This window comes from Coccinella septempunctata, chromosome 5 (genome assembly GCF_907165205.1).
Source record: "Coccinella septempunctata chromosome 5, icCocSept1.1, whole genome shotgun sequence".
NCBI lineage: Eukaryota > Metazoa > Arthropoda > Insecta > Coleoptera > Coccinellidae > Coccinella > Coccinella septempunctata.
Window position 1 is genome coordinate 30,864,671 of NC_058193.1, and position 13,166 is coordinate 30,877,836.

General features: G+C 39.8%; 1 protein-coding gene across 6 annotated transcripts in view; it reads left to right on the plus strand.

Annotated features, from left to right (window-relative positions):
* LOC123312948 (serine/threonine-protein kinase tousled-like 2) overlaps positions 1-13,166 on the plus strand; it is a 98,184-nt gene that overhangs the window by 15,778 nt on the left and 69,240 nt on the right. The window contains exon 1 of one of the 6 annotated variants that reach the window (XM_044897549.1): positions 4,521-4,560. The exons of the other annotated variants lie outside the window; for them this stretch is intronic. Coding sequence (XP_044753484.1) covers positions 4,536-4,560 — 25 coding nt within the window. The 5' untranslated portion in view covers positions 4,521-4,535. Of the gene's footprint in view, positions 1-4,520; positions 4,561-13,166 lie in introns of those variants that run through there. 6 annotated transcript variants of the gene reach the window in all.

Sequence of the window (13,166 nt, forward strand, 5' to 3'; positions counted from 1 at the left end):
ACAAGCCATTGTTATTTTTATTTTCTAGTAGGCGCTGTTGCCAAATCGTAAACTAGAAACGAAGCGATTCAAATTCAAAACTCATATTTGAAGAATGTTTTTGAATAGTTTCCGCGGTGCATTTGAAGAATTCATGAATGAAACTTATAATTATTCAGTTTAAACTTGCATATGCTGTGATATTGAGGAGAATTCTCCATTTTCTATAAACAAAAGAACAATATAAGAACATAGGTACTGTACACACACAGGTTGGGCATTTTACCAAACATCATCTGCAATTATTCAAGATGGCGAAGTTATCATCCCTCCAAGTCCAATGCTGTTGCTGTACGGGTCTGGGAGGCGACCGTAAATGCGGGCAACCCAAAATTAAGCCAAAATAGCCTACTAGTATGTTATGATAATCGTATCAACTAAAACATTATTGTTCATCCTGAAATTTTCCAACCCCCTTTCCCCCTACACACAACGATATCCCGATAATAATCGTAAAAGAACCGGGAAATACGCTCCCAGTCTGCAGCCTCCACTGACTGGAATTCACCCCCGTTTTCGACAAGTAGCCGTGTGGATCACACCCCATTAGCTCGTGAGCCGTGGGGGGGCTCTGCAACTGCGATTCAATTATGGCGCCACTTCAGTCAGAAAAAATTGCGCTTTAGCGGTTAGGGATGGTTGGATTGTCGATTTTTGGGGTTGCGTTAATCCGGAAAATCTTTTTTCGACGTTTTCCAGAACATTCAGTCAGTTACCTAGTCTCTGTATATATGCTTATTTCGTAAGGACCATAGAGGTTAATGTCGGTCAAGGACCCCTTCTGTTGAATCACGAAATACCGGATTATACAGGGTGATTCATAACTATTGGGATATAGGCTAAGGGCAGATTGTTTGGACCAAAATATGGCGATAGGACCGAATATACCTCAATAAAATATTGCTGTGGAAAAAGATAGAGGGCGTTAAAGTTGAATTTTTTTTCGTTTTTTGCTAATAATTTCTCTATATATTTGTCATCCGCTTTTGAGGAAAACAGTTCAGAGCATCGGAAGGAGATTTGAAGTACCGATTTATTTATTTTATTTATTTATTTCGACGTTAAAGCATAATTAAAAACAATGTAACATAAAAAGAGCAAACTTAAATTAAATGTTCTACGTGGCCTCCTCCGACTTCTATGCCTTTTCTTATTCTTTTAATAAAGGACTTTCGAACTTCGAAGAAAATATTATTCTGTCTCCTTATGAAAAATTCAACTTTAACGCCCTCTATCTTTTTCCACAGCAATATTTTATTGAGGTATATTTGGTCCTATCGCCATAATTTGGTCCAAACAATCTGCCCTTAGCCTATGTCCCAATAGTTATGAATCACCCTGTATAGGTGTTCCTTAATTCGAGGTACAAATGTAAAGAGGGTATTCCTTGAGTAATTTTAAGAAAAAAGTCTTATGAACATAGAACCGCAAACGATTCGTTTTCCAGATACAGGGTGTTAAAGGTGTTAAAGTTTTTCTTCAAGTTTTTCTCTTTTAGTATCTACGCGTTACAAGATATTCAACTGAAATTTGGCATGCATATTATGATTGATAGTTCACACTATGTGACATGCCAATTTCGATGGCAAATGTACAGGGTGATATTTTCTGGAACACTTCCCTGTTTTCCTCCAGAACTTTTTTTTTGGTGAGCCACTGTTTATTTGAAAAAATATAAAAGGAAGCTTTGTTGTTATGCTAAACTTTATGATCTCTTGTACTTTTTTCGTATATGCTACCGATTTCGAGAAAAAAAATTTGAACGATTCTCTGGAAATTCTCAGACAAATCCACATTGCCATAAAAAATTCAGCTAGTAAGGAGTGGTGAATTAATTCATTGTTAGTGTTGACACATCAAATTAAACTCGGAATTTCCAATAATGAATGTGTTTTCACAACTTGTTTCGATACCAATCCAAAAATTCAAGCTTCAACACCCGGTATCTCGAAAACGAAACGTTGCCATCCTGTTTATGGAAAAAAAAATTTTGAAATTACTTGAGGAATCTCCCTTCTTCGTCTCTACCTCGAATTTAGGAACAGCCTGTATAGTGATTTAGTAAGCGGTTGCTATGTTTTGGCATTTCTTTCACTGAGAATTCGAAAATGTCGAAACGCCTCTACGACTACCGGAAAGTGTATCTACCCCCTCTATCCTTGCTGTCCTTGTTGTCGAGGGGCAAACAGGATTTCTACGTGTTTCCTCGTGAAAAATCTCTCGAGCGATGGAGAGATTGGCGGCGCTTACGTGTGAATTGGATCTCTCGACTCTATCGCATAGCATATGGGAATTAGTGTGTGGGAAGGACGGGGCGAAAAAGAGAGATAGGGAGGTCACACCCCGTCGAAGGAGCCGCCGGGAAGCTAGAGAATACCGCCGATGTCCCACTGAATTTGTGTGTTGCCATTATTGATTTTCGTATAAGTCTTATTGAAAACTGACGGCGAGTCGCCTTCCCCAGTCGGAAATGCTTGACTCGAAATGGAGGCGCCGCTTATAAGGGTTCAGATTTGAATGATTCACAAATATATCCGAGCAAAATGATCCTTCTCAAATCAAGATGACGCTCGTAGAAAATGATCATCGAAATTTTGACGTCTATCGAGTTTCCTGAAAAACCAGAGAACAGTTGATGTCACAACAGCAATGACAAGCCATCATAGACATGAATTGTGGACATGATCATAGAAATGAGAATCTGTGTTCCTATCAGGGGTGGGTAATCATATGGAGAGTAGAGAACCATCGATGTACTGAAAAAGTGTCGCCGAAAATGAGGAAAGTAAGTGAGTCTCTGCTATCGCTAAAGGTGAATTGTGGTAACCAAAATTAGGTTAGGTTAGTTTAGTTTCTGATGAATTTTCCCAAATCAAATGATACAATTTTGGCAAAGTGAGTATGTAAGCAAGAATTTTAGGAAGGCTTATTCTTGACTGTATGATTCCTTGAAAATATGAATTTGTTTTTGGGTATACGCCTTTTGGTGTTTTTGCTGCACCGTTTGGGAAAGCGACGCTTGGCAACTTGAATGCTTGTGGGAAAAGTGTTGAACGCGCACGCTTGTAGAATAAAATCTACTGGTACATAATTTAAAGGGTAAATTATCTGTGGTTTGAAAGCAGGGATCTTTCTCCTTCTCTTTTCTCTCCATAGCAACGACAAGTTATGTCGGCACCATAGACATGAATCAGGGACATCTGTCACAGAAGAAGGCATGAAAATCTGTGTTCCTGTCAGGGGTGGGTAAAAAGATGAACGATAAGGTAATGGAAAGGTAGATCCGTCCTGGAATCTCCGGGATTATTTAGGAAATTGATTATTTTGCAACTTGAAATGCGTGTGGGAAAAGGGTTGTACGCGCACACTTGTACAAAAAATGAATAATCTACTGGTACATACTTTAGAGGATAAATTATCTGTGGTTTGAAAGCAGGGGTCGTTCTCCTTCTATTTTCTCTCCATAACAACGACATAGACATAGAGACATGGATGGACTGTGCCTTCCCTTTCTATCTATGCATGAAATACGGTCAAAAAAAGTGACAGAGAGAAACATCGTGCATACAGTTGTCTTTTTCTAGAATTTTGATTGGTCCACAATCACCTCTATGTGAAAAAAAAAAGAGACAGGTAAATGCCCGACGATCATTTCCCTCTTTCTATAAAAAGGCCAATTTTATGCTGACATTGTTCAGTCCATGTTTCTATATCTACGAACAACGACAAGTAATGACGGCATCATAGACATGAATCGTGGATATGTGTCACAGAAGAAGAATGAAAATCTGTGTTCCTGTCAGGGGTGGGTAAAAAGATGGACAGGTAGATCTGTCTGTACAGTATAGGGGAACCTCCTGGATTACTCCCTTGTTACTATTGTGTTTATTCTATGGAAACCGCGTCGCGGCAGTCAACAGGGTGACGTGATCAATCGGCCGATCGCAGGTTGGCCAACAATGGGTTTTTCCTCCTTCTGGGCAAGTGCGTAAAGTTCACGAAAATATCCGTCACGTGTATAAATAGCCTGGCGGACGGCGCTCGTTCCCCCTTCAATCGAAGGCCGCCGCCGCCAGAGCTTTGACTGCGGGAGAAGCAAGCCGAAGGGCCTGCGAGATAACGACCGATCGATCGCTGGAGTGTACCTACGCGGAACCGTGCCGGCTCGATTGTCGCGTGTATGTTAACCCTAGCCGGACGGGCGATTTGCGATTTGAACATGGCGGATACGGCGCTTATTAGCGGGTTCGCGGCCGGCCGCTGAGCCAGTATCGGGCGTTTTTCAGCTCGCGGGGTCCCCCGTCAGTAGTATCAGAAACTTCCGCAGTTCCGATCCGAGCGGAGCGGGAGGTTTTGGGTTCTTCTCGTCTGTCGGCTCGCTTCGCCGGCTCACGTGATTCACGGGATTTATCGTCGGTGGTGTTTGTTGTTGTTTGGTGATTTTTTTTGGGTTCTTGTTGGATTACTTAGAGAACCACCGACACTTGTGATATGCCATGGCTGTGCTTGAACGTTTTGTTGGTAAGAGGTTTTTTCGTATCTACTTTGGGGGATATCTCGAATGGTTAAGTAACAGTTTATGTTGATTTATCTTGTATTCTATCTCCTATATAGAGTTATCTATCGATTAACTCAGCAGATTAAGCTCAACATGCTTATGTCGATAAAAATTTAATATATCATGTGAGACTTGCTTGACTCTCTTGAAGTGCGAACAATTTGATCAATAGGTAAGCCTGATTCGAGGCCTGATTGTCAATTCGAAAAGTCTGATGGAATTCTGGGAAGAATCCTTTCAAATTTGAACGCTTATTATCTTACAGAAGTAAATAGGGATTGTGTGAACAGGAGGCTATTTGATCATTTATTCCACCTATAAGTACAGTGATTTCCTCCAGTCCACCATGTTCATAAGATGCAGAGAGTTAGTAAAATATTTCGCCATATTTATTCAACTGCTTTTCACATGGATCGATCGTTTGAAATTCAAGGCGGGATTCCTTGACCGAAAGTAGTGTAGGTCTTTTGTATAGTTTTTTTTTTGCCCAACCTTTGTTTTAGAGACAAATGTCACCTGAAAAGTAGATTTTTATTGTTTCTCGGAAACTAAAAAACTCTCAGGGATTAATGGTGGTATTCTGCTTTCATCTGTAAGCACATCTGTAACTTTTCATAAGCTTGCAGGAAAAGTAACACTGTGAAGAAGATAGTTACAGAATTGCATTATTTACGAATCTGTAAACCGGGCACTGACGATCGATCGTACGCTACAGATTTGTAACTTACAGGTGAAAAGCAGAATACAACCATAAATTTGGCAAACTTTCGATGAGGCAATTAATACAATTTTGATGGCGTTCTATAATTGTAGATGGTAGAGGGCCAAGCCTAAAATTTGTTTCACAAAAACCTTCTTTCCTCATTCATGTTGTATAATTCAAAAAATTAATTTCTGATAGCTTGATTCATTTTGAACAAATTAGATCTTTTGAAATTTCCTGTTAAAAGTGAAGATTTTGAGAAAAAAAATCACGTATTGGCTGAAATTATCTACGAACTCAAGTAGGCGTATATGATGCTAAAATTATAAGAGAACGCCAGGAAATTTTTTGTCGTAGCTTTCTCCCCCTCATACGATGTGGGATCAATTTAATTTCTGTCAGTTACCTGCTTTCCAAGAACAAAATTAACAATTGCTTAGCAGGTGCCATCTTTAGGGGCTGCTCAAAAAATGCATTTCAAATTTTCTCGCACCATTCATTTCAACCCTGTATATTACACTTCTTAATTTTTTTCGAGTCTGAAATCATGTCCTTGAATATTTTCAATGCTGCTTGTGAAAAACCCATCAAAGTTTATGGTAGGATAGACCTCTTCATGCTTAACGTTTTACGAAATAATCCGTTTTTCAGAGATCGTTTGAACATGCTTCTTATGCGTACGGCTCGGACCGTTTAGCTCAAATGATTATGCGCCCTAACATTCATTTTTCTCTTCGTTATGAAAGACAAAAATGGACCCTGAAACGGTTGAACACAAGGTGTATAGTGCAGACTAGGAACAGATGTTATCGTTTCCTGTCTGGGATACACGACTTCAACGAACTTCGTTCATTAATAGAGGTCAGGTTGCGGTTTTATACATGGTGTCCCATGAAAGCCGAAAATTGATGCAGATGGTTGAAGCAGGAAAATTGAGATCTTTGCCCAACTACGGTTTCAGAAATATACAACGTAACCACTGCGAACTGCTTCTTGTTTCAATAAATTGAAAACTTGAGCTCTTCAGTGTGTGATTTGAAGATGACTCATTCAGAGTTAATATGTCCAATGAAAAATTGAAAATTGTAAAGATTGCAGTCGTACACTTTTGGAGGACGTCAATTTCCAAGCTAATTTTAAACGTCTTTGATTTCAAGATTGTAAATAAGGGTATTCTGGTGATTATTCTGTTAACTCGATCAACGTTGCCAGCTCTACGTCAATTTATGGCACATCACCATGTGGCATAGGTGACGGTAAAATATGTTTGAGAGGGAATTGAAAAATTTTCATCGCGCTTGTTGTGAGTAAATTGAAATATAAACAATTTAGATTGTGAATGTGGTGTGGAGACTTATATGTAGTGTCTTCCAAAAGGAATTCGTCCACGAATACGTGTATGCTGGCCCTCGTTTGCACACCCCTAAATTCGACGTCGTCGTCGACGAAATCTCTCTGGCTTTCTTCTTCTTTTTCATTTTTTTCATTAACGGCTCGTCCAATCGGAACACACTACTCGTCTTTCGTATTATCCGCGCTGAAAACGTCGTCCTGCCACGGGCACAAGAAAGACGGAAGGAAGGAGTAGCAGCAAGCAGCGGCGGAATCACAAGCGGACCGACATATTATATCGGCATAAAAGAGAAGTGCGGAGTTCTAACCGATGCCGATGGGGCGAGATCTTCGCGAATCGGTCCGCTAACAAGAAAACTCGAAGGAGAAAGACGAGAACGGGAAACGTGGGTACAAAAAAAAAGGAGTAGAGAACTGAAGGGATCACGTAGAGTTGGAAGTAATTGAAACGCGGCGTAGGGAAATGTTTCGCGCTTGGAAACAAAGACTTGGCTGACGATTTCGGTAAGCTTACCTCGGCTGAGAGCTGATGTTCGTCCTGGAGTTACAGGCGGCTCTTGAGATGAGACGAGAAAAGCTGGAACTACTCTCGAACCTTGGAATATTTAAAAACACGAATTTACGAGTTTATTAACTATAAACTCTCTACGCCACTTTTTGTTCAGAAGTAAAAACGAAATAGGTAATTCGAACAGAATTTCATACTATACAGGATGGGTCTTTGACACGTAAGTACTAATATTTTAACAGTAGATTCCTGAGGTCAAAAAGAACACATTTTTCCAATACCATTTTTTTCCGATTCGGCCCTGATAAAAAGATATAGCCATTTTCAGTTTTCATAATGAGCAGTGCCACCCCTGGAAAAACAAAATTACCTTCAGAATAACTAGCTAAATATGTGACACTACACATCTGTGGATCTTTTAAACAGTAGTTGAATTCAGCCAAAGTACAGGGTGGGCAAAATTGGTTGTCTACTGAAAGGATCTCGACAACTATAGCAGATAGAAGAAAACGGATGACACATTTCCTAGCTCTTTTTGGAAGAAACAAAGAATGCTGAAAACCGCAGCCTCCTACGATACTTCGTTTGTGAGTTTGACAATTTCGTAAAGTTCTCATAACTTATTTGTCTTTGAAGTTACAAGTCTGAAACTCGAACCTTCTACAGGCACTTTTTTACGTAGAATCCACTGACGAGCTCAAAATATTTTTTTATTTGGAATCATTAGGTGAACTTCATTTTTTTAAATGCAAACTTATTGAATTTGTTACTTCTGAATTGGACAAAAGTCTTGTGTCAGTAGATTCTACGTATGAAAGTGCCTAAGAAGGTTCAAGTTTCAGATCTGTGACTTCAAAGACAAGAAAGTTATGAGAACTTTTCGGAATCGTCAAAATCTCAGTTTTTGTTTATAACTCGTAAACTAAAAAAGGAAGGCCGATTCTGTTTTCAGATTTATATTAGTCAGGAAAAAAGGGCTCGAGAATGTGTCAACCATTTTCTTCTTTTTCTTCTAGCTGCTATAGTTCTCGAGATATCCCCTCAGTAGACAACGAATTTTGCCCACACTGTACACTATTTTTCGAATTTCACAGATAAGTTTTAATTTTTGAACGTCTAATTACTGGAAAACGGCACATTATACGAGAAAATATGAAGAATATTTTTATTTTCCGAAACCTTCAAATATTCATCAGATAGCATTCAACTTAGTTTCAAGAATTGGGTTCTTTGAATTTTTGGTAGTTTTATGGTACGTAATGGTCATAATGGGAATACTGGAAGATGTGGGTTGTGTTCGAAAAAGATTCATCAAATAAACGAAAAACTATATTCTGAAATTCATTTCTTTCGATAAAATCGTTTGGGAGAACGAAATAATTTTTTTTTTATGATTTTTCAACAGCCTGTATCTTTTGAACCGAGCCGATTCGGAAAAAATGGTTGAGGAAAGAAGTGTTTCTTTTGACCTCAAGTATCTATTGTTGAAACATTTGTGTGAGAAAAAAGTCTCACCCTGTATATATATGTATGTAGTATTTATATGCGTACCAGTGGGTAAGGAAATCCACCTTCCTTGGCTGATTTGCCTTAAAAAAAACTATAATGAAATTAATTATTATTATTTCAAACATACTGAGGCCCTATTATTCGAAACGGTATTACCCACCCCTGTCTGTGATTGCTGCCAACCTCTCTTTTTACACTGACGTTAACCTCTATTCACTATTGATAAGAAACGTCAGGCGGGAGTTTATTCTGTGATCGTGGATTTGAATCAATTCGTGTTTTGTTTGTAAGCGTCGAAATCTCGAACTTTTCGATCTATTTCTGGTTATTTTGATCTGGCTAGAAAGTGTTGGTACGGTTTTGGCAAATGGAGCATTTTCCTAAACCACTGTATCCGCTAGTCTACTCCCTGGTCTCCCCAACTCGGTGTAAGAAATTAGTATAAAGTTTTAGTCTTAATATGAACGGTATTGTTACCAAAGACTGTAAGTTCTCCAGGAGAACTTCTCCTCTGTCTTCTCGGGATTATTTTAGAATCTTCGAGGAGCCCCTGGAATTGGAATGAGCCAGCCAGAGGCGGAGTTAAGTGTAAAAATGTATTAGTTCGGAATAAATTAAATTGTAGGAACCTTTGAACATTTTTTGAAATTTATAATCATGGAGGTGGATAAGTCCATTTTCTGAACATGTTTTCATTATCAGTGTCTTTGTAAAGGACTGTAATACCCTAGTTGACTTTGAATTATTCTGTACTTTGAACTAGATGCCATAGAATTTCAAAATTGACATCTACTCCTATGTGACGCATCATTTATGAAGACCCTACCGAATATATTTCATGGATAGTTTTCCAAATTTAGAACTGACCCTACCGCGCAAGAACTGGCGTAGAATTTGGCGTATAGGGTCTATCCTTCGGTTTATCCGGATTCCGATACGCTCCCCGAAACCCCCGTACACAAAGCAGCAAACTTGATATCGCAATTCGACTTCGAATTGCGATGCTCTTCCATTCCATTACTCCCCATTCCGTCTTTGGATGTCGACCGAAACCCACGTATACATCCGGTTACTCTCTTTCCCAGAAAAGTTTGTTTCCTACCGCCCCCCTGGCACCCTCACGCGTCTTCGCCACCTTCCCTTTGATTTTATTCAGGATTGCGTGCGTGTGCAGTTCGCGTAGTGTTTTGCGTCCGGTGCTCTGTGGATAGCGGCGAGTCGCAATAAACGCTATCGATTTTTCGACGTTCGAAATGTGACCCGATTCCGATGTGGTGGATGCGAGAGCTCGACGACGGGAACGGCAAGTCATGTAAGTTTACGTTATGTTCCGGTCTCCGGACGCTCGGGGTACGACGGCGAAAGGGTCCGGATTCTCGATTGCCGGAGTTTCCCGCAGGGCGCGAGGAAATACGCCGGGTATCTCAGATCACGGCTGATCTGACAACGTCGGAATTAGGGGTGTGGGGTTCTGTGACTATTATTAGATTCTGTGGCGCTGGGATTGTCGGATCTGGGGCGTTAGTTTTCGATCGAGGATGTTCACAGAAAGGGAAGAAATGCGCGAACAAGAACAAGAGTATTTTTTCATTCAAATCTTCCAGTCGTGTTGATTGATTGAGGGATTGAGAAGATATAGGTGATATTGAGAAAATTTATCGAGACTTTTTATCCTACACCCCTTCTTGAGCAGTTTTTGTATAGTTGAGACGAATTGAGATTGTAATATTGACAGAAAAGGAAGAAACCTCACAGAAAAAAAATGATCATCCAGTTCTGTGATTATGTGTCATCGAGAAGATGTTGACCACAGAACACAAATAATACACATGTTGACAGTTCAAGTAACTTCCTCGAAAACGCCTTATATGATTTTTTCATTTATTTTATCTTTTTCAACTCACCTTTTCGTGGACTTTGGCTATTCGATCTTTATCATCAAAAATGGGAGAGAATAATTTCGTGTGGCCATTCCACAATATTCGAGGATGTTATCTTATCGATATATCCGTATAAGCACCTAGTGGGGGAGGCAAGAAGGGAAAATCAGCTGATTTAGAGAGTTGGAAAATAGCTATCTGTGAGGGAACACGAGCATCTTGAGGTCCGCGAAAAATGCCCAACGAAAGACGAATAACCGAAGCTTGTCCAGCAAATATCTCGATCCGAGAGTCAGATCGGAAAAAAGTAAAAAAAAAAAGGCTCAGAAATTCGAGATTTTTGACGTTTACCAAACGCAAATGTAAACCATAGATATAGAGAAATGGACTGCGCATTCCCTTTCCATCTGTGCTTGAAATACGGTCGGAAAAAGTCACATGAAAACCTTAACATCAGGCCAGGTCTTTTCCTAGAATTTTGATTGGTTTACACTCACGTCTATGTCAACAGAAATGAGACAGGGGTCCCTGATGTAATATATATATAAACAAATCTACGTCAGTCGTCAGTTTGTCAATAACATAAACATAGAGACATGGACTGTGCCTTCCCTTTCTATCTATGCATGAAATACGGTCGAAAAAAGTGACAGAGAGAAACTGAACATCGGGTATGCTAGTTGTCTTTTTCTAGAATTTTGATTGGTCCGCACTCTCCTCTATGTGAACACAAAAGAGACAGGTAATGCTCGACGATCATTTCTCTCTTCTATAAAATAGCCAATTTTTGCTGGCATTGCTCAGTTCATGTCTACATGTCTATGGAACTGGATCTAGGTATATAGGGGGAACAATCAAGAAAAACAATAAACCTAGATCCAGTTTCATCGAATTCAGTCGATATTGCCTATCAGATCTATATCTATGGTCAAACGACAGAAGTGAGGTTAGCACGGATCGTGGACAGGGGTGGGTAGTACCACAGACCTAGAGACATGGACTGAGCAACGTCAGCATGAAATTGGCTATTTTATAGAAAGAGAGAAATGATAGTCGGGCATTTACCAGTCTCTTTTTTGTTCACATAGGGGTGAGTGTGGACCAATCAAAATTCTAGAAAAAGACAACTGCATGCCGACGTTCAGTTTCTCTTTGTCACTTTTTTGACTGTAATTCATGCATAGATAGAAAGGGAAGGCAGAGTCCATGTCTATATGTCTAAGGTCAGGGGTCCCTGATGTAAACAAATCTACGACAGTCGTCAGATTGTCAATAGTTACAGAAAAGTGAGGTTAGCATCATGGACAGGGGTGGGTAGTACTGATTCAACTCATCGTTATCGAGGCCTCTGTATTTGTGAAATTCATTTCATTATGGTTTTTTTTAAGACCGTACGGTTGTCAAGGCGGATGTCCTAGCCTACTAGCCCTAAAATAATGAGAAATGCTAATAAAAACCAAAATATCGATGATAGGAAAAATGAAGAAGGAAATGATGATTATGACATGGAGGTTAACGTCAGTTTGACATAAGTCGGTGACGATCAGAGAGTGCGGGTTATATCAATTCAATTCGACTTTTATAGAGCGATTATTGAGAAATTATTGTTGACAATATGGCAACGTCTTCAATAAGCATCAATGGCGCAGGACAATGGAGTAAAAGGATTTTTATCGTCGCCATCTTTAGTTAAGTTATCACCATAGTAACATAGCAAGTAGTCATATGTTGCCAATTGAGGTTCATGAATATTTCAACTGAAATCTTGTATTTCTTGTTTTTTTTTTGGGTAGTCCATACATTTATAGTTATGATCTGGATGGTAAATAATTGAATACCGCACGCACTATGACCGAGACTATGGCCTGCCTCGAATTTTTTGGTGCAAACGGGCATCAAAACAGCATATTTTTTTCTGGGATGATGGGCTGCTTGCCACCTAGCGTTGAGATTCTGGGTTCTAAACTCGGCAACCTCATAAATTTTTTTTTAATGGTAATCAATATGACGAAACGTGCTCTTTATCTTCCTACAAACAACGTTATGTTAGCCAAATAACGAGATAATTGGCATATCAGAAACAAATCGTGTTGAAAGAAATTGACAGAAATGACGTACGACCATCGAACAATTAGACGTCTTTCATCTATCTGCCAATTGACGCCAAATTGATGTATTACAACAATTGTTTGCACAAACTACCTTATCTACCGAGATTATGTTAACATTACACAATGACATATCCTTGCAAGTTCAGATACCGCCTTGTCCCAGCGTTTACTCGTTTTCTTCCGATCTCGACGACGTCTGAACGAGACCCCAGGCGCGGTTTGCACACGAGCCAACTGGAGGGCTTCATTGCAGCAAATCGTGACGAAGCGGGAAGATACATCGGGCAAAATGCCCTTTGACCCCTTCTTGTCGACTCTAGAAATCAATACGTTATCAGGCAGTAGGTAGGCCTCTCATCTGCAACGTGTATGTTTTCAGAAACACCGCGTGGAATTTCCTCCGGAGACCCGAGAATGCCGGTTAGAACGAACATGGCGCGACGACAGTTGATGTTCTATGATAGTATTGGTCCCGGGCTCTATGTTTTAACGATTTCTACGCTCA